The following is a 22506-nucleotide window of genomic DNA, read 5'->3' as shown; positions in this document are numbered from 1 at the left end:
TGTTGTTATTATTCCCATTTTACAGATGAGGAAACTGAGGCTTTGAGAGTTTTAAATACCTTCCCCAAAGTCACATACTGTCTATGAATCTTAGCAGACCTGAGACTCAAATTCAGACAGTCTTACACCAAAACTTTTACTCCTAATGGCTATTCCATCATTATTCTCTGAGTGTTTGAGACTCAAGGGCATTTTATAAAAAACATAAAGGTCAATCTCATTGTTTGGAGTTTTTATATTCTTATAACCTAGGAATCCAGGAAGACTGTTTTTTGTTTGTTTTTGTGAAATACCTACTTCTTTCCAAGAGCTGCATACTAACTGTTTTCCTCTTTTATATCCTGTGTGTAAACAGTGCTGAAAGCCACATTGATCATCCAAAAGTGGTACCGAGGTTATAAAGCTCGGCTGAGGGCCAGGCAGCAGTATGCTCTTACCATCTTCCAGTCCATCGAATATGCTGATGAACAAAGCCAAATGCAGGTCTGTTTTGCAAACTTGTCTTCTTTTGGTAAAATGCTTCCCTTTACCCGCTCTTATTGAAAGAAAGTAAGTTTGGGTTCATTTTAAGCTGAGGAACCTTGGGGAAAGGCTAGCTATTGAGAGAGAGTGTGACTTGGGAAGAGGATGGTGTTGTGAAGGACTTTTGAGGACTTCAGTTTTGAAGTTCACATTTTTAAGAGGGCTGCCTGATGTCTAGTTAACTAATAAAAATAGTCTTATTCAATTTTGGGATATATGCCCTAATAGGAGGTAAAGTTGTTACTTTTTGAAGGAAAGAATACTTTAAGGAGTTAAAAAATGGAAGAATCTCTTGAGAATAAACCTATGAAAGTTCTAGAAGAAAATATGTGTGGGTGAGGAAGGACTTTTTAAAGCTTACAGAAAGAATTCATAAATCCAGCTTTAATGCTCATTAATTTTAAAAAGTACTTTTAATAATAAAAATGTCTCAGAAATATCTCCAATATAGTTGTTAATGAAAAAAAATCAACTTATAGAACAATATGTAGAATTTATCCCATATATGTGAAAGAAAAACATACAGTAAAAGTCTGGAAAAATATATACAGGAAATTTTTTACAGTGGTTAGTTCTGGGGACAGGAGTAGTATTGGTGGATGGGTAGGGACGTTAAGAGGGACTTCTTATTTTCATTTGGTATTGTTTTAGAGTTTTTAACAATCATATATTTATATATCACATTATAATCTTTAAAGATAATTAAGAAAATTCCAAAAAGAATTAAATTTCTGGATTTATTATTGGTAGCTACAAAAATGATATATTGTGATTCAATCAAATGTTTCCTTTGCCCACATTAGGAGCTCACAGCATTGACTGTCTTTTTTAAGCACTGTAGAACATAGTGATGAATATAGAGTGAGCCTCCAAATTGATATGTTTTATTCACAAACATTCCAGCATCAGTACATTCTTTCCTATTGACTCTTTTTTTATAACAGACTTGTTGAGATATAATTCACATACTACACAATTCACCCATTAAAAAGCATACAATTCAATGGTTTTTAGTATATTCACAGAGTTGTGCAACCATCACCACAATCAAATTTAGTATGTTTTCATCACCTCCCCCAAACTCCATACCCATTAGTAGTCACTTCCCCACTCTCACCTACCCTAGCCCCGGCAACCACTAATCTGTTTTCTGTCTCTATGGATTTGCCTGTTCTGGCCATTTAATACAATGTGTGGTCTTTTGTGTCTGGCTTCTTTTACTCAGCATAACGTCTTCAAGGTTCATCCATGTTGTAGCATGTATCAGGACTTCATTCCTTTATATGGCTGAATAATATTCCAGTATGTGGATAGACCACATTTCGTGTATCTATTCCTCAGATGATGAATTATTTGGGTATTTCTGCCTTTTAACTATTATGAATAATGCTGCTATGAATATTTATGTGCAAGTTTTTATCTGACATGGTTTCAGTTCTCTTGGGTATATACCTAGAATTGCTGGCTCATATGGTAACTCTGTGTTTAACTTTTTGAGTAACTGCTAAACTGTTTTCCAAATCAGGTGTACCATTTTACATTTCGATCAGCAGTGTGCACTCCAATTTCTTCATATTTTTTATTGATTGATTGATTGAGGCAGAGTCTCACTCTGTTGCCTGGGCTAGAGTGCAGTGGAGTCATCATAGCTCATTGCAACCTCCAGTGCCTGGGCTCAAGCGATCCTCCTGCCTCACCCTCCCAAGTAGCTGGGACTATAGGTGTGTGTCATTACACCCGGCTGATTTTTTTATTTTTTGTAGAGATTGGATCTTGCTATGTTGCCCAGGCTGTTCTCAAACTCCTCACCTCAAGTGATCCTCCCGCCTCAGCCTCTCAAAGTGCTAGGGTTACAGGCATGAGCCACCATGCCCAGCCTCTTCACATTTTTGCCAAGGCTTGTTGTTGTCTTTTTGATTAAAGGTGTGAAGTGATATCTCATTATGGTTTCTATTGACTCTTAATTGACAAACCCATTGACAGCATTAAAATCATAAATTTTGATATTTGTATGGAAAGTCTTCCTTCCCTCAACTCCCAGATCTACTCCCAGATTGATAAAGTTCCTTAGTGTTCACTATTCATGGGAGGAAGGCCTTGAAGAAGAAATTATTTATGCTATATAAATGCAAGTCTTTGCAGATAATTGGTGGGCATAGAGGCAGCACCTAAGTAATGCTTGGAATGCTGATGGATTTCTACCTTTCTCTTCCTTTATTTCTGAAATATATTTGATATTTAAGAGTATCCCTTAACTCTGAATCTCACCACCAAAAAGAAAATAAGAGATCATAATGAGCAAAATATAGTACTGTCTTAGATTAGATTTCTTAGAAGCAGAGTCAGAGACAGGGATTCTGGTATAAGTGACTTACTAAAGGAGTGTTCTCATGGAAAACTTATAAGGGAGTAAGGAGAGTGAGATAGGCCAAGTGAAGAAGCTTGGCAAAAATGTGCTTTCTGGGGGAGTCTGACCTTAGCCTGATCCCACTGGGAGCTCTGAAGTGTGAAATGCAGTACAGTTTGTCCGTCGCCAGGGGCAAGGGAGGTGGGGGACTGGGCTATTATATCCTTGATTCAGTCAGTCATTGGCTCTGGGCAGCCCTCTATGAGGGGTGTGTTTATAATATCCTCTGCAACTCTGGGTGAGATGCTGCCCATCTGGGAGAGCAACCTCTGGAGGCAGGTATAGGTGTGACTCTTAACACCTGCAGCAGCTGGGAGGTGAGTGCCCCAGAAGAGTAAGGTGACAGTATTTGCTACAGTAGCTGTTTGGGGTTCATTAATTAATGAATGTATTTTTATTTTGTCTAGCTGTCCAGCTTCTTTTCATACATGTTGGAAAATTATGCAGATATATGTAAGGAAGATTCAGGTAAGTGAAAAGTTTAGTCTTTGGAAAAGTACTCATTAAATAAATATTGAATTGCCCTCATCAAAAGATGTAAATTCTGAAGATGGGAGAGCCTTAAGAAATTAAGAAGATGCCCACCTCTTTTGTTTATGTGACACTCAGCAACTGGTGAAATCAGTTCAACTGCCTTTTTTTCCTCTCTGGATGGTGTGGACTAAATCGGCCATTTAATTTTTCCACTTTTCAAAAACCTAAATTAGAATTTATTCATTTGTTGAAACCTTCTCTGAACTACAATCTATTGATGCACAACAATAGCTTAGTAAAGAGGATCTTATTTTTCATCTACAAAACTTTTGTGCTGAGAGATCAAAATATCTTGAGTATTTCATGGAGCAGATCTAGGGGAAAATGATGGATTAAAGACAATTGGCCCCATTATGTCTCTGTTTGCTACCCTATGTGTATATCTCTATCTGTCTATGCCTGTCATTTCTATTATATATCTGTCTATCATCTAGTCATTCTGAAGCAGACAGACAATATATATGTGGTTCAAAAATGAATTTAAAATTATAATTATTCACAAAGCATGTATTTCTCCTGCAAAATTAAGATCTGCCTGTTATTATCTCCAAGGTATGCCAGACTTAAAAACTCATTTTTCTTTTATTTGGGCCAACTATTTTTTTGCTCTAATTAAAATGTATATGGCACCTAGGAGCATCTTTTAAATAATCTGGTGAACACCCTTCAAAGTGGTAAAAGAATGGTGTTTTAATGGCATGATTTGAGCTAAGTACATATGCATGAAACTAATTAAAGCATTTAATGATCTGTAGAAGCTTTCCGAATGGTGAAATAGCCAAACCTGGAGTCGGGAGTGGGTGGAAGTGGGTACTTTGCCATTTTCTTTCTTTTAGATAATTGCAGTTTGAGGACAGTTGCTTGTGCTTCATGTTCTTTGGCAAAAATGTTTTTGAGAGGAAATATAATAATGATGAAATGAAACAGCACTCTTTCTGCTAATGACCTAATATTTCAATCCCGGCTCACTTCATCAAAATCACTTAAGGAGTTTCAGAGCTACAGATGGCTGGGTTTCAGCCTAGAGATATTTACTCTGTATTTTCTAAAATATGCATTTAAAAAATCCTACGGGTGATTTTAAAATATAACAAATTATTTTTATCAAAGAAGGGGGACAGTGGTTTAATCTTTTTGTGTAAACTTTTTTTTTTTCAAGTGTAACATATGAGGGCTGTCCGGAAAGTATCCAGCCATGTAATATGAAAAATTATGAAAATTATGGCTGAATACTTTCCAGACAGCCCTCATATATTATAGGAAAGTACACAAATAATATGACTCAATAAATTTTCTTAAACACACTCATGTAACAGGCACCCAGAATAAGAAATAAAACATGATCAGAGCCATAGAAGCCCCCCTCTGTCGTCTTCTAGTTACTACCCAACCCCCACTCCACCCAACTACTTTCTTAACTTTTACACCCTGGATTAGTTTTGCTTGTTTATGAACTTCTTTATATAAATGGAAGCATATGATACATACTCTCTTGAGTCTGGCTTCTTTTGTGCAACCTTATATTTATAAGAGTCATCCTTGTAATTTGGTCATTCTTACTGCTGAATAATATTCCATTTAAATAATATACCATAATTTATCCATTCTGTTGTTTATGGGCATTTGAGTTGTTTTCAGATTGGTGATTTAAATGGTGCTGCTATGCACATTCATGTACAGTACATATCCCTTTTGGTAAACATGTGTATTCATTTCTTTTGCTATATACTCATTTTCAGTTATCTACTGCTGCATAACAAACCACCCCAAAATGTAGTGGCTTAAAAACAACAGCCATTTTATTGCTTGTGATTCTGTGGGTCAGGCCTTTGAACAGAGCTTACTGGGGACAGCTTGTCTCTGTTCAGTGTTGTATCAATTGGGCTCATTCATCTAGCTTGGCTGGGCAGGAAAGTCCAAATGGTTTTACTCACCCATCTGGGACTTTGGTATTGGCTATTAACCTGATTACCTCTATTCTTCTCATGCAGCCTTTCTGTCCAGCAGCATATTCTAGACTTCTTTACATAGTGGTTGGGTCCAAGAGGGCAAAGGCAGAAGCTGCAAACCCATTAAGGCCTATGGGCTGGAAGTCTGGAAAATCAGTTCTGCCATATTCTGTTGGTCAAAGCAAGTCACAAGGCCAGCCACAGATTCAAAGGGGTTAAGAAATATCCATCTCTTTCTGGGAGAAATGGCAGCAGTACAGTGTAAATGCTGTAATGCTGCCATTACAGGGAGGCATGATTCATTTGGGGACATTATTATAAAGATGTATCACAACCCAAGGATGGAGGTTTTGGGTTATAGGGCATATATATGTTCAGCTTTATTAGAAACTGACAAACAATATTTCAAGATGGTTGTACCGGCTATACTCTCACCAGTTCCAATTGTTTCATATCCTAATCAACACTTGGAACTGTACATTCTTTCCATTTTAGCCATTCCAGTGAGTATGTATAGTATCATATTTCTGCTTTAATTTGTATTTCCCTGGTGAGCAGTGAAATTGCTCACCTTTTGGTATGTTTATTGGTCATGTGGACATCTCATTTGGTGAAGTCCCTGTTCCAGTCTTTTGCCCATTTTTCTATTGGGTTATTGCGGGGAGTTAGCTATGCTTCCAGCAAAAAATCAGGTCCTTTGGCAGGGGTTGTCGCAAGGGATAAGGAAATAATAGAAATAGAACATAGAGAATATAGAAATAAAAGAAGACACAGAGACTAAAGTACAGTTTTAAAAGATGGGGAGCCAGGGGACCTCCAGCATTCCCATGAGCTGTGAGGCCATGAGTGAATTTCTGCATCAGTAGTAATTGGTACAGCCATCGGTTGCCAGTGTTAACAGATTTACATAATAACAGGTAGTTCATTTAGGTTTAAAGTCTCCCAAAAAGCTTCTAGAGATCCCTTAATTAACTCTATCTATGTGAGCAAACGGTTACAAAATCTTTCTAAGACAAACTTCTAAGTTCTAAGATAAAATTATCACTTAGCAGAAAGGCTAAACAGAAATATAATGGCTCTGTATTTCTTTATCTAGTCTTTTGTTGATTGAGACAGGTTGTCAGGAGTGAAGCAGGAACTGTCCCTTAGGCTAATTGCTTTTAGCCACAGGTAAAACTGACATCTGCAATTGAATGTTTATTGTAGCAAAATTCACAATTGCAAAGATGTGGAATCAACCCAAGTGCCCATCAATTCATGAGTGGATTAATAAAATGTGGTATATGTATACTACTCAACCATAAAAAAGGATGAATTAATGCCTTTTGCAACAATTTGGATGGAACTGGAGACCATTGTCCTAAGTGAAGTATCTAAAGAATGGAAAAACAAACACCACATGTACTCGCTATTAAATTGGAACTAACTGATGAGCACACATGTGCATAGAGGGAAGTAAAACTCAATGAAAATCAAGCAGGGGGAGAGGGGAGGAGGAGAGGGGCAAAAACCTACCTAATAGGATACTTTGAACACTATTTAGGTGATGGACACACTTATAGCTGTGACTCAAGCATTACAAAAGCGATCCATGTAACCAAAAGCATTTGTACCCCTTTAATATTTTGAAATAAAAAAAAATTTTAACAATAAAGTTTAGATTTTTTTTATCTTAAACTGTGATGTTATGTAATATATATTTGGTCTTTGATTCTGTTTCCTGGCATATAACTCCTAAAATCGTTAGAAACACCGAAGTGTTGTCTTTTTTTTTTTTTCTTTAACAGCTTTATTGAGATATAATTTACATACTATAAAATTCACCTGTTTCAAGTATACAATTCTTTTGTAAATTTCTAGAGTTGTGCAGCCATCCCCACAATCCCATTTTACAACATTTCCATCATGCCGTAAAACCCCCTGTGCCCATGTACAGTTGATTCCCATCCTCACCTTCAGTCTCAGGCAATTACTAATCTGATTTCTATCTCTGTAATTTTGTCTTTTCTTGACATTTAATATGAATGGAATCATACAATATGTAGTTTTCTGTCTCTGGCTTCTCTCATTGAGCATAATGTTTTTGAGCTTCATCCATGTTGTAAAATATAGCAGTGGTTTGCTTCTTTTATTGATGAATAATATTCCATTTATAGATATATCACATATCCATTCACCAGTTGACTATCCATTCACCAGTTGATGGGCATAGCAACATCATTTCACATTTTAACTGTAATGAATAATGTTGCTATAAACAGTTGGATACAAGTTTTTGTGTGGACATAGTTTTCATTTGTCTTAGGTAGATACCTAGAAATGGAATGGCTAGATGAATGGAATTTTTATGTTTGCCTTTTTTTTTTATTATTTCAGCATAACCTACAAAAGTTTAGGTTACCTATATTGCCCTTGCTCCCCCACCCCCCTGAGTCAGAGCTTCAAACGTGTCCATCCCCTAGACAGTGCACATGGCACTCATTATGTATATATACACCCATCCCCTCCCCCACCCACATCTGCCCGACACCAGATCAATGTTATTCCTAAATGTGCTCTTAGGTGATGATCAGTGAAACCAATTTGATGGTGAGTACATGTGGTGCTTAGTGTTGTCTTTTTGTATGCTAATGAGTTGACTGGTGGCTGGTAGCCACTATGTAGATTCAGGATGGGGCCTGGTTACTAGAAAGAACAAGGCAGGATCAGAGGGTTGTGACTTTCAGCCCACTCTCAACTTCCAGAGAGGGGAGACGGGCTGGATGAAGGTTAAGTTGATCATCAGTGGCCAATGATTTAATCAATTGTGCCTGGTAATGAAGCCTCCATAAAAACCCAAAGGACAGGGTTCAGGGAGCTTCCAGATAGCTGAACACGTGGAGGTTCCTGGAAGGTGGCATGCCCAGAGAAGGCATGGAAGCTCGGTGCCCCTTCCCCCATACCTAGCCCTATGCATCTCTTCATCTGTGTCCTTTGTAATATCCTTTATAATAAACTAGTAAACTTAAGTGTTTCCCTGAGCTGCTCTAGCAAATTAATGAAACCCAAAGAGGAGGTTGTGGGAATCCCAACTTCAGGCTAGTTGATCAGAAGTTCCAGAGGCCTGGACTTGTGACTGGTACCTGAAGAGTAGGGGGCAATCTTGGGGACTGAGCCCTTGACCTGTGGGATGTGATGCTATCCCCAGATAGACAGTGCTAGGGTGGAGTGCTAGTGCAGAGCTAGTGCATGTGGGTTTGAGAAAAATTTCTCCAGACAAAGATTAGGATAGAAAGAAGAAATTTATTTTACTTTCCCAAGCAGGAAAGGGTCAACACAGTGAAAGAGGAAGAGGAAGAGTATTTTGGCAGAGAGAATCAGGTATTCAGGCTTTTTATTTAGGAACTATAAAAAGGGGGTGAAGATGATTTATGGCTGTAGCCAAATGGGAGAATGTGAATGATGCATCTTCTCCTCTCTTTCCTCTGCAGGCAGATAACAGCAAAAGTGGCTATCACATGTCAAAGATCTTGTGGTGATCTAGCCCTTAAGATAAGATTTTGAGCAGGAAACTGAGGCCTGGCTTTTGCTCCCCTGCTGTTTGTCCAGGGGCTTTTCAGGAACTCCTTAAGGCTATAGAAACAGATTCTAAAGGGCAATGAGCTGATGAATATAAAGAGAGAGATTTACATTTTCTTTCTGTCTTTTGACTCTCTTCAGACATTTGTGAAAACAGAGTCCCTGCAGGGTGCCTGTCAGCTAGGGAGAGAAAGCACATGATTAGCTGTTATTAGGAAATTGTGGGATTAGATATTTTCCTGTTATTTCAGCAAGACCACCCCTTTCAGATAGTGTAAGAATGAAATTGGAGGACACCCAGTTGGTGCTTGCTGTAGAATTGCTTGCTTGCTTGTGATGGAGAGAAACCCCCACACTAGTGGTCGCAGAAGTCTTCTGTGTTGATTGTTATTGTTGAATGTGAGACTAGGAAAAAGCCCATTGAGTGTTGTTTTTTCCACTCATAAACTGAATAAGAAAATTTTAATATCTAGTAGTTGAGAATAATTAACACAATACAAAGAAAATTTCCAAGTAGTTAACTGAATTTTCTTGTAAAATTTCTTTGATAATAGGTCTTTTCACTACTGATTTATAATGCCTCTCTCATGATATACTTATCTACAGATGTATAATTGGGCCTATTTCTGGGCTATCTATTCTTTTTTTCTGTCTATTCTTTTACACATCTCTCTATTATCCATAGAGTCCTAGTGTCACGCGGATTTAATTATTATGGTATAGCAGAAAAGGAGATTTACAGATTATTATTGCAGGTTGATTTCTAATGGCCCTCTTTGGTGGGAGTGTTACCAGACACAGGTTCGGCTGCCTGCCACCCAAGAACCAGATACAAGAGGCGAGTGTTGGTGAAGGAAAGGTGGTTTATTCAAGTGCTGGCAGACTGAGATGGTAGACTGTTGTGTCAAAGACCATCTCTTCTCTTCTACTTACCAAGCAATTTATAAAGGGAGGGAGTAAAGGAGGTTGGTGGCAGAAAGCAAGCTTTGTGCAAGTCATCGTGACTTCCTTGATGGTTATCAGTAAACAGTAGATCATCTGGTGGATCTTGTCATTGGTATCTGCAGTTGGCCTATTCTGGACTCTTGATCTGCTTTTTCTCAAGGCTGTTTTCTAATCATGTTCCCCAGCAGCTGTGTAAGCAAGCAGCAGATTAATTCTAAACTTTTAAGAACAAACCAGGCCGGGCGTGGTGGCTCATGCCTGTAATCCTAGCACTCTGGGAGGCCGAGGTGGGCGGATCGTTTGAGCTCAGGAGTTCAAGACCAGCCTGAGCAAGAGCGAGACCCCATCTCTACTAAAAAAAAAAATAGAAAGAAATTATATGGACAGCTAAAAATATATATAGAAAAAATTAGCCGGGCATGGTGGTGCATGCCTGTAGTCCCAGCTACTCGGGAGGCTGAGACAGGAGGATCGCTTGAGCTCAGGAGTTTGAGGTTGCTGTGAGCTAGGCTGATGCCATGGCACTCACTCTAGCCTGGGCAACAGAGTGAGACTCTGTCTCAAAAAAAAAAAAAAAAAAGAACAAACCAAAAGCATACTGGAAGCAAAATGGATTCCCTTTAGCTAGCCTAGCATTATAGGCCGAATGGCCCTTGGGTTGTGCTTACATGAGGATTCCAGACAACCTCCACCTCAGCCTGTTTAACTGAAGTGCTATGATCTCTAAGAAGGGTATTTTTAGGGGCCAGAAGTTTATTTAACATTTCCAGATATCAGGGCCAGATTAATGGTTTTAACTGTGAAGCACAGAGACATTTTGGGTATTCCTAAAATGATAGGTGACCTGGAAGCAATAGTACTTGTCCTCGTAATCTTACTACCTCTTTCATGAAAATCAATTATGATAGTTTATCTACCTGTCATAATACTTTAGACTCAACGCAGAATAGAGACTCCACACAAATGATCCCAGTCCGCTTTTCACATCAGCCTCGCACAGGCAGAAAGCCAACGCCCCCATACACGGGTTTAAACAGAGACTGGTGGAAGTGGGGAGTCGATGGAGTGTGTGGAATTGTTGTTTTGACTTTTCTTTCTGCTTTGCAGATCAGCCAAAATGTCCTATCCGACAAGATATTTTATATTTTTGTTGCTATGGTGAATAGGACATTTTTCCCATTATATCTTCCATTGATTATTGGTAGCATTTATTAATAGTAAAGCTTTTATATCTACTTATTAATATCTTGTACTACTTTTAAATAATGAAATTATTATTATTGTTGCTGATATTTGTTAAATGTTTACTATGTGCCATGTATTTAAATGCTTTAAATATATCATTTCATTTAGTCTTCATGACAAACCAGTGAGAGTACTATTATTATCATCCCCTTTTTGTAGATGTGGGATAGGAGGCTTAGAGGGTAATCTCCCAAGGTTATTCATTTCATCAGTGGTGAAGCTGTGATTCAAACTAGTGTCATTAACTTCTATATTACATTTAATTCTCCTATCAATTCTGGGAGTTTTTCAATGGATTTTCTTGAATGTAGGTATTTAATCACATTGGCCACAAGTAACTTTATTTTTATATCTTTCTGTCTAATAGTTGCTGTTCTTATTTCAGCTTCATGTCTTACTACTGAAAGGGGCAGCCTTGCAAAAATAACAGGAAAGTACGTAATCCCACATAGGAAAAATACCTAATCCTACAATTTCCCCAGTAATAGTTAAAGATCAATCCTATGAGTTGTCTAAGTAACAGGTACCCTGCAGGAGTTCTGTTTTGCACAACTTCTGAAAAAGCTGAATGAATGGGAAAGAGATGTAAATCTCTCTCTTTCAAAATTGTTTTTTGTAGAATCTGCTTTTACAGGTTCCTGAGTAAACAGTAGGAGAATGAGCTACAGCCTCAACCATATCTTGAGGACAGAGTCACATCTACTGTGATAATCCCTTCTCCAAGGAAGGGCAGGAAACCAACTTTTGGACTTTGACATCCTTGCAGTTTTTGTTATCTACCTGCTACTGCTTTGTTATCAACTGCCATCACTTTTTTCTTCTCTTCATCCCCCTTAAAATCAGGGAGCCATTTGGCCTCACTGCTGGCACCTCTTTCTCTTTCTTTGGGTTGCCATGCCATCTCCCTGCTCTCTTCCCCCCTTCCCTTCTCTCTTTCTCTCTCTCTCATTCTCTCTATCCTTCTGAGAAGATAAACTTTTTTACTTTTATATCTTAATCTCTGAGTGAGAAATCTTTCTCCATCCGCACCATGAGCACCTATTAAGCCTTTCCACCCTAACAATTACATTGGCCAGAGATAGCAGAATAGTGTTAAAATGAAACACTGTTAAAATAAAATGAAAGTGGACATCCTTGTTTTGTTAATGACTTAATGGAAAAACCATTATTGTTGATTTAGATTTATAAAATTATGTTAAGGAAGTATCCTTCCATTCCCAGCTTTTCTGAATCTTTAAAAAAATCTGGAATAGATATTGAATTTTACGAAATGTCATTTTGGCATCTATTGAGTTTATTATATGGACACCAGTGGTTTTGAGCCAGATTCATAATTGAGAAATGAAATAACTATAAATGTGGCTCAATTGGTGCTTTTCTTTTCCCAGCGATATCTGGAGCTTGTGTTCAAAGTGACATGTGGGTGGTAGAAGCAAAAATTGTTTTTTAAAAAATTATGGACTTTAAATTTTTCCCTGTCCAGATTTTGAGTCTTTACTAGGTAAAAGAAAAGATTGTGTGTAGGGGGTGTTTTTAAAGGATTTTCTTTAGAACAACTTGTAAAAAGGTATCATTTGGTTATAATTCAAGATTTTATTACACTTAATTAGTTTAGATTAAATTTATTACACTTAATTAGTTTAGATTCATGTTGACAAAATTGTAAACCAAATAGGTAAGGATTAACTCTAATTACATGGTGCACAAATCTTTAAATATTGTTGGCATTCATTGAATTATTATTAGTTATAATAGTTATAGCCCTCAAGGACAGTATATGCATTAGAAAGTTAAAACTTTTGATTGCTTTCATGCATGACACATATTGACTACGGGAAGAGAATCTGTTATTCTTTTTTATGTTGCTAAAAACCAGAAGGATTATGATTTGATGTTGACTGATATTTCATATTGAATAGTTGTAACTAAGAGTTGATTTAGGGAAATGGTACTTTTCATATATTTGTCACTGAACTTTTAAGGAATGAAGCTCATCAAATCTATAGAAGGAAAGGCCATACTGAGCTCATTTTTTTTAAAGAAGAAAAACAATATTTTAATTTTGTTCTTAACAGACTCAGTTTTAGTAACTGGAAGTGATGGAATTGATTTGATGTGTCAGCTGATGGGAAAGGAAGAGATGATAGAGCATGGGTGAAGGCAATAATTGGGAAAGCAAAATGATTTCCTGTTTATACCTCACAGGGTTAGGATTATTCAGTAAACCAGTTATAAGTATAGAAATAATACTATATATATTGTATAACATAGTTATATTTTCATATGTAGTAAAAAATGTAGTGGTTAAGAGTTTGGGCTCAGAGCCAGCTTGAGTCTGGATTGAGTTCCATCTCTTCCGCTTATATACTGTGCCCCATTTTCCTCATGTATAAAATGGGTATAATAACCATATTGACCTCATAGGGTGGTTGTGATCGTTACATGAATATATATGTGAAAAGAGCTTAAAACAGTGCCTGCTACATAGTAAGCATTCAGTAACTGGGAGCTCTCATCATCAGCATTATCAACATGATGCCATGCAGAAGGTGTGGTTTGGGGCTCAACTTGGACAGGGGTTGTTTCATTTTGAAGGATAAGAAATTATCCAAAGAGGAGAAAGAAAGGGTAGTCCAGGGAGAGGGAACAGTGGGAATGATAAAGATAGAAATGGCAAACAATAGAGTGCTGGGGTGAAGGAGGAAATCTTCCTTCACGTGGTGCAGTTGTGAGGTTGAGAAGTGACAGTTTAGATTGGAGGAGTCTTCAACTATGTTTCATTGTGTTCCAGAGTCTGAAGAGAGGATCATACTGGAGTATATAGGCAAGAGAAGCCACCAGGCCTCTGAGGATTTAGAAGGGAGCTGGGTGGAACATCCCCATAGGCGTCCCCACATGCATATCTGTGTCCTCAACTTCTTTTCCTCTTTCCTTCCAGCATCTGGGTTTCTAAGCCAGGCATGCTTCAAAAGCTATGCTGCCTCTCGTGAATACTGCAATTGTGTCATAAATTCCTCCTCCATCTTAAAAACAGAATCTCCTGGTTCTGACCACGTGTTCCACATTCACTTTATATCTTAGAGTCCATAACAGAAAATAATCTTTATAACTCTGTTAGATGATGTCATGAAACAGCTAGAGTTTTTTGTGTTTTTTCTAAAAGTTGGTTGATATTTCAGTGTGTAGAGTCAGGAAAAGAAAAGATTTCTTTTGGAGCAAGATTCATCTCCAAGAATGACTACCAAATTGAAATGGATAGCTTGATTCTTAAGAAAGTTAAGTATTTAGGCTTTACTGCCTGCATAATGAATCTGAGATAAAGTTTCTCAAGATGCTCTGCATTTCTAGTTTCTAAATATAAGTTGAAATAATTAAGTTATTCTTAAATCTCAAACCAAATCCAAATGAGAAAAATAACCTCTGCTGGACCACATTGAAGATAAACATTATTACTGTTAAATTCAACTTCTTATAAAACATTGTAAACTATCACCAAGAAAATTGGAGCATACAATAATTTAGAAAATATTTTTTAATTACCAAATATTATGACTTACTCTAGAAAAATTTTTTCAAGTTTAGTTCTTAACTGTAATCTCTCAGCATAACTGGATCATGAAAAAAATATATTCTATCTACATCTGTTAACATCATACCTTCCAGACTTGACCACTCCAAATATTTAAAAAGATAGAAACTGTTTGCAGAGAACTTCTGATGAATGGCCTTTGTAGCAATTCAGCGTTGAGTTGAAGAGTATGTCATCATTCTCTGGGTCATTTATCTGTTACTGCAATAATACTGTGTATTAAACAATCACAGTATCTCAGTGGCATGTAATAAACATTTCTTTTTGCTAACAAGTCCACAGATTAGCTGAAAACTTCTGCTGATCTTGGTGGGCTTGATTTGGCAGTTTTTGCGGTCTTGGCTAGAGTTCACTCATGTGTCCGGAGGTCTGCTGGCTGATGGCTCATCTAGGACAGCCTTGACTAGGATGACTCAGCTCCGCTCCACATGATCTTGGATCTATCTGTAGGCTAGCCTGGGCTTTGTGTTAGTGGTACCATTCTAAAAAAGAGAGCATGGAGACATATAAGGCCTCCTGAGACTTGGGCTTGGAACTGGTACACATCACTTTCATCACATTCTTTACATTAATACAAGGCATGAACTCTGCCCAGTTTGAAGGGATGGGGAGAGAGACTCTTGATGGGAATCAAAATCACATAAAAAAATCATGGATAGAAATTGGGATAGAGAATTGGGGTCATTTTTGCAATCAATCTGCCACATCCCCTTTCATCTTTCTCCCCCTTAATTGTTCAGATTTCTGTTCTTGGACTGTTACATGAGCAATCCAGCAACAAGGACCCTGGTTTTTAGCACCTAGTAAAATGGGCAATCCAGCCAATCTGTTATATAGAAATGTCTCCCTGAGAGAGAGGTTCTTTGGGTATTTCTGCCTGTGGTTTGTCATTTAACTTTATCTGCTTTGTTACCAAGAAAAAAAAATCATGTCAGAAAATTTATTTTTATGTAAAGAGAGAAATCAATTATAGCTAAGTAAAATCCTCTGAAGTGTTTAACAGGAAAAATTGAATATTGCAGTCTAATTTTCTGTAAATCCTGAATAGCAGCAGATGTTTGAACCCAATGCAATGCATTATTATGTTTTCAGCCCTATTTGTAAAAACCTGAGATGTAAGAGTGGGCAAAAGATTTAGAGCTAGAGCTTTGAGCATCAAAATACCTTGATTAACCAGTTTTCTCTGTGCTTTTCCCTTCCTCCCCTCTTCATTGATTATGGATTCACTATTGTGGTAAAATGTCTGCCCAGGAGGGATGATGGTGTTCCATGTAAATGTACCTACTGGTCTCAGAATCAGTTAATCCTCATGGTTATATGTGGGATATATTGGTATTCATAACATTTAGCACAGTGCCTTATGTGCGCTAGGTATTCTAGAAGATATTCATTAAATTTAAGTATTGGAATGTTGATTTCTGTCTTCTCTTTTCCAGAATTAGTTCATCGATTTCTTGCAAGTCAACAGTGCGTCAAGGATAGACAGAAATATGTGGAATTCATAAGTGTTCCAGACTCCTATTCAGGTCCTCGGATACAATTTCCTCTCAGTGCTGTTGATATTGAGTATCTTCTTAAGGGCTTCATGCGCCAAGAGGCAAGTAGAAGCAGATGCTGCCTTGATTCTTATACATAACAGGTGCCCAATGACTGTTGAATGAATGAATGGAAATACTATAGCAGAAATGCATTTTTTTTTTTTGCAAAACAGTTCACATTAAGTGAGAGCTACCCTCTCTGCCCATTAAATAGAAGTCCCCTCAGGTACACAGCAAGCTCCTCTCGATAGACTTATAGCATTTCTTTTTCTTTTTCTGAGATATAATTTACATACCATAAAATTCGTGATTTTATTTTATTTTATTTTTTTAAATTTTTATTTATTTATTTATTTATTTATTTATTTATTTTTTGAGACAGAGTCTTGCTTTGTTGCCCGGGGCTAGAGTGAGTGCCATGGCGTCAGCCTAGCTCACAGCAACCTCAAACTCCTGGGCTCAAGCGATCCTACTGCCTCAGCCTCCTGAGTAGCTGGGACTACAGGCATGCACCACCATGCCCAGCCAATTTTTTCTATATATATTTTTAGTTGTCCAGCAAATTTCTTTCTATTTTTAGTAGAGACGGGGTCTCAATCTTGCTCAGGCTGGTCTTGAACTCCTGACCTCGAGCAATCCTCCCGCCTCGGCCTCCCAGAGTGCTAGGATTACAGGCGTGAGCCACTGCGCCTGGCCAAATTCATGATTTTAAAGTGTACAATTCAGTGAATTTTAGTCCATTTACAAGATTGTTCAACCATCACCAACATCTAATTCCGGAGGATTTTTATCACCCCCAAAACAAAGGCCATACTCATTACCATTCTCTCCTCCCCACCCCTGGCAACCACCATTCTGCTTTCTGTCTCTATGGATTTGCCTATTCTGGATATTTTATATAAATGAAATCATAATCTTTGGCTGTTTGTGTTTGGCTTCTTTTACTTCACGTAGTGTTTTTAAGGTTCATCCATAACATGTATCATTATTTCATTTCTTTTTATGGCTGATAATATTCCATTGTATACCACATTTTATTTATCTGTTTATCAATGAAAGGACATTTGGGTTGTTTCCATCTTTTGGCTATAGTAAACAATGCTGCTATGAATATTCATGTACAAATTTTTGTATGAACATGTGTTCTCAATTGGCTTGGGTGGCATATACCTAGGAGTATTCCACTGGGTCACATGTTAACTCTATGCTGTGTCATTTGGTAACTCTATATTTAAATTTTCCAGTAACTGCTAAAATGTTTTCCACAGTGTTTGCACCATTTTATATTCCTACCAGCAATGTATGAGAGTTCCAATTTCTCCATGTTTTTACCAACATTTGTTAATTTGTTTTTATTTTTATTATTACCATCTTAGTGTGTATGAAGTGCTATCTCATTGTGGTTTTGATTTGCATTTCCCTAATGACTAATGAAGTTGAGCATCTTTCCATGTATTCGTTGGCCATTTGTATACATTCCTTGCAGAAATGTCTGTGCAGATTATTTGCCCATTTAAAATCAGGTTATTTGTCTTTGTATTATTGAGTTATAAGAGTTCTTTCTGGCTATGAATTTCTTATCAGATATATGATTTGCAAATATTTTCTTCCATTCTGTAGGTTGTCTTTTCAATGTCTTGATAATGTACTTTGATACGCAAAAGCTTTGCATTTTGATGAAGTCCAGTTTATCCTTTTTTTTCCTTTGGTTGCTTGTGCTTTTGGTGTCATATCTAAGAATCCATTGCCAAATCCAAGATCATAAAGATTTACTCCTATGTTTTTTTCAAAGAGTTTTATAGTTTTAGCTTTTGCATTTAGGTTTATGAGCCATTTTAAGTTAATTTCTATATATGGTGTTAGGGAGGGGTCAAAATTGACTTTTTGCATATGGATATGCAGTTGTCCCAGTACTATTTGAAAGAACAGTCCCAGAGACTGTTCTTTCCCCTTTGAATGGTCTTGGCACCCTTGTTAAAAATGAATAGGCCGTAGATGTATGGATTTGTTTCTGGATTCTCAGTTCTATTCCACTGGTCTATGGGTCTGTCTTTATGCCAGTACCACACTGTTTTGATTACTGTAGTTTTTTAGTAAGCTTTAAAATAGGAAATTTTGAGTCCTTAACTGTGTATTTTTTTTTTTTCCCATTATGGTTTTGGCTATTTGGAGCCCCTTGTAACGAATTTGAGGATCACATTTTCCATTTCTGCAAAAAAGCCTGTTGGGATTTTGATAGAGATTGCACTGAATCTTTAGATCACTTTGGGTAGTATTGCCATCTTGACAATATTAAGTCTTCCAAACCATGGTGTCTTTCCATTTATTTATTTATTCTTTAATTTCTCTCAGCAAGGTTTTATAAGTTTTCAGTGGTCAAGTCTTTTACCACCTCAGTTAAATTTATTTATAGGTATTTTATTCTTTTGGTTGATATTGTAAGAGGAATTGTTCTCTTAATTCATTTTTGGATTGTGTTGATTTCGTACTCCACAACTTAGCTGAATATATTTATTAGCTCCAGTAGTTCATGTATGTGTGTATGTGTATTCTTTGGGATATTCTATGAATAGGATCATGTCATCTGTGAATAGAGATAGTTTTGCTTTCTCCTTTCTCATTTAGACATTTTTTATTTCTTTTTCTTGCCTAATTGTTCTGGCTTGAACGTCTAGTATAATATTAAATGAATAGCAATGTTGAAAGTGGGCATGTTTATTTTATTCCTGATCTTAGGGGGGAAGCTTTCAGTTTTTCACCATTAAGTTTGATGTTAGTTGTGGGTTTTTCATAAATGCCCTTTATCATGTTGAGGAAGTTTCCTTCTATTCTTAGTTTTGAGTGGTTTTATCATGAAAGGGTATAGGATTTTCTCAAATGCTTTTTCTGCATCAGTTGACAGGAGGATGTATTTTTTCCCCTTCATTCTATTAATGTGATGTAATACATTGATTAATTTTCTTATGTTGAGACACCCTTGTATTTCTGGGATAAATCCCACTTCGTCATGGTGTGTAATCCCTTTAAAATGCTGTTGGGGCTGGGCACAGTGGCTCACGCATGTAATCCTAGCACTTTGGGAGGCCGAGGCAGGAGGATTGCTTGAGGCCAAGAGTTTAAGACCAGCCTGAGCAACACAACAAGGCCCTCTTCTCTACAAAAGGTAGAAAAATTTAGCCAGACATGGTGGCACACACCTGTAGTCCAGCTACGTCAGAGGCTGAGGCAGGAAAATCATTTGAGTCCAGGAGTTTGAGGTTGCACTGAGCTATCATGACACCACTGCATTCCAGCCCAGGCAGCAGAGCGAGACTCTATCTCAAAACAAAACAAAACAAAACAAAATGCTGTTGGATTTGGTTTGCTGGTATTTTCTTGGGAATTTTTGCATCTATATTCATAAGGGATATTAGTCTGTAATTTTTTTTTCTTGTAGTCTTTGTGTGCCTTTGGTATCAGTGTAATACTGGTCTCATAGAATGAGTTGGGAATTATTTTCTCGTATTCTAATTTTTGGAATAGTTTGAGAAGTATTGGTATTAATTCTTTAAATGTTTAGAAGAGTTCACCAGTGAAGCCATTTGGTCTTGGACTTTTCTTTGTTAGGAGGTTTTTGATTACTGATTCAATCTTTTTATTTGTTGTAGGTCAGTTCAGGTTTTCCATTTCTTCTTGAGTCTGTTTTGGCAATTTTTGTCTTTCTAGGAATTTGTCCATTTCCTCTAAGTTATCCAATTTGTTGGTATACAATTGTTCATAGTATTCTCTTATAATCCTTTTTCATTTCTTTAAGGTTGATGGTAATTTCACCATTTTAGTTTCTAATTTTAGTTATTTGCATTTCTCTCTTAGTCTAGCTAAAGGTTTATTTATTTTGTTGATCTTTTCAAAGAACTAACTTTTGGTTTTGTTGATTTTTATCTATAGTTTTTCTATTCTTATTTCATTTATCTCTACTCTAATTCTTATTTTCTTCGTTACGTGAGCTTTGAGTTTAGTTTGCTCTTCTTTTTCTAGCTTGTTAAAGTGTCAAGTTAGATTATTGATTTGAGATCCTTCTTATTTTTAATGCAGGCATTTATAGCTATAAATTTCTCTCTGAGCACTGCTTTTGCTGTATCCTATACGTTTTGGTATTTTGTATTTCGTTTTCATTCATCCCAAAGTATTTTCTAATTTCCCATGTGATTTTTTTTTTTTTTTTATCCATTGGTTGTTTAAGAGTATGTTGTATAATTTCCACGTATTTGTGAATATTCCAGTTTTGCTTCTGTTATTGATTTCTAGTTTCATTCCACTGTGGTCAGAGAAGATATTTTGCATGATTTCAATCTTTTTAAATTTATTGAGGTTTATTTTGTGGCCTAACATCTGGTCTATCCTATAGAATGTTCCATGTGTCCTTGAGAACAATGTATAGTCTGCTGTTGGTGGGTGGAGTGTTCTATAGATATCTGTTAGGTCTAGTTGTGCGTGTGGTCTCTGAAATCTTTATTCCTTTAGCTTGTGTTCAGTTAGTGTTTTAAAAGAGATTTCCTTGAACACCAGGAGCCATAACAAAAAGAAAAAAAAAAGAAGAAGAAGAAAAGAAAAAAGAAACAAACCTCTTCCAGTCTTTACAGATTGGCTCTGTATTGGGGTACTCCTTCATTGCTTATCCAGGCCGTTTACAAATCTTAGTCTTTACTTCCTGCTTGTGCTGAACCATTGTTAAGTTTCCTTTTTCTTGACTTAGTGTTTGTTTGGATGCTGTAAACTTTGTATATTTTCCAGAGTTCTGGCAAAGTTGTTTCTGACAGTTTTTTGCTTGATTTTTCAATGTTTCTGTGGAAGGTTAGGACCTTGGGGCTACTGACTCCACCATTTTCTCTGATGTCACCTCAAAACCCTCATTCTTGGGTTAGAACCCTAAGGCTCATACCTAGGAGTAACACTGAAATAGAAGTAGACTGGCTCTGCAGGGATTGAAGAACAGCTTCGAATGAATCATGTAATTCCTGAAATTGAATTGAGATCATCTCAGATAGCTAGTGCCAACAGCAAATTTAAATCCTCTCTGGAAGAAAATAGGCCTGAAATGATTTCTCCAGTTCTTCATATACAATTTCCAGAACTCAATACAAATATAACCAGGCACAGGAGGTTATACGACACATGAAAGAAACCTCAGGCAAAAAACAAACAATGGCGAGGGCATTTAGTTAATGGCATTATCAAACTAAGAGTTTAAAATAAATATGCTTAATATGTTCATGGAGATAAAAGATACATTAATCCACAGAGCCATAATAGAAAAGATTGATAATTTTGACTTCATAAAAATAAAAATTACATTGTTAAGGGAAGAGTAAAAGGTTCAACACAGTGTACAGTGTAGTGTGTTCCCCTTTGTAAAAAAAAAAAAAAATAAGGATCATGTAAATTTTGATTTTTAAAAATTGAGATAAAATTCATATAACATAAAATTGATCATTTTAACCATTTTAAGTTATATAATTCAGCTGTTTTTAGTATATTTAAAATGTTGTGCACCTATCACCATGATCTAATTCTAGGACATTTTCATCACCCCAAACAAAACCCTGTACCCATTAGCAGTCACTCCCATATCCCTCCTCCCCTAGCTCTTGGTAACCACTGATTTACTTTCTGTCTCTATGGATTTATCTAATCTGGACATTTTATATAAATGGAATCCTAACAATATATGTGGCCTTTTATGTCTGGCTTCTTTCTCTTCGCATAATGTTTTCAGGGTTCATCCATGTTGTAGCATGTACCAGTATTTCATTCCTATTTTTAGCTGAGTAATATTACTTTGTATGGATATACCACATTGTTTAAGGGATTATATATTTGTACATGCATTTGCATATTCATGTGTGGTTATATTTATTTCTGTTTGCTTGAAAATGCAAAAAATATTTTTGGGAAAGATATTCAAGACACTTATGACAGTGGCTGTTTCTGGGAACAGGGATTAGAGGACTGAGGTCTGGGGAAGAGGGAAAATTCGTTTTTATTGTTCTACCCCTTTTTACTGTTTAAATTTTTATTTAAACTAAAAAAAATGAATTGTTTATCCATTTAAAACTACTTTTTTAAAAAAGAAATATTCTTTAAAGGTAGTATTTTCTTCCTTCAATGCTTTTAAAAGAATGTGAATATTTTATTTAAGTGGTTATTTAATCTAAACATTTATAAATAGAGCAGCCTTCA

The 22506-nt window shown here is 36.6% G+C and overlaps 1 protein-coding gene across 1 annotated transcript in view; it reads left to right on the top strand.

Moving 5' to 3' along the window:
* The window catches only part of PPEF1 (protein phosphatase with EF-hand domain 1), a 120380-nt gene that overhangs the window by 42338 nt on the left and 55536 nt on the right, over positions 1-22506 (top strand). Inside the window, exons 2-4 of the mRNA XM_069464313.1 lie at positions 356-483; positions 3337-3397; positions 16186-16346. Coding sequence (XP_069320414.1) covers positions 356-483; positions 3337-3397; positions 16186-16346 — 350 coding nt within the window. The remainder of the gene's footprint in view (positions 1-355; positions 484-3336; positions 3398-16185; positions 16347-22506) is intronic.

The sequence above is a fragment of the Eulemur rufifrons genome, chromosome 30, assembly GCF_041146395.1.
Source record: "Eulemur rufifrons isolate Redbay chromosome 30, OSU_ERuf_1, whole genome shotgun sequence".
NCBI lineage: Eukaryota > Metazoa > Chordata > Mammalia > Primates > Lemuridae > Eulemur > Eulemur rufifrons.
The sequence above is the reverse complement of the archived record's forward strand: the minus strand, read 5'-3'. Positions and strand labels throughout refer to the sequence as shown.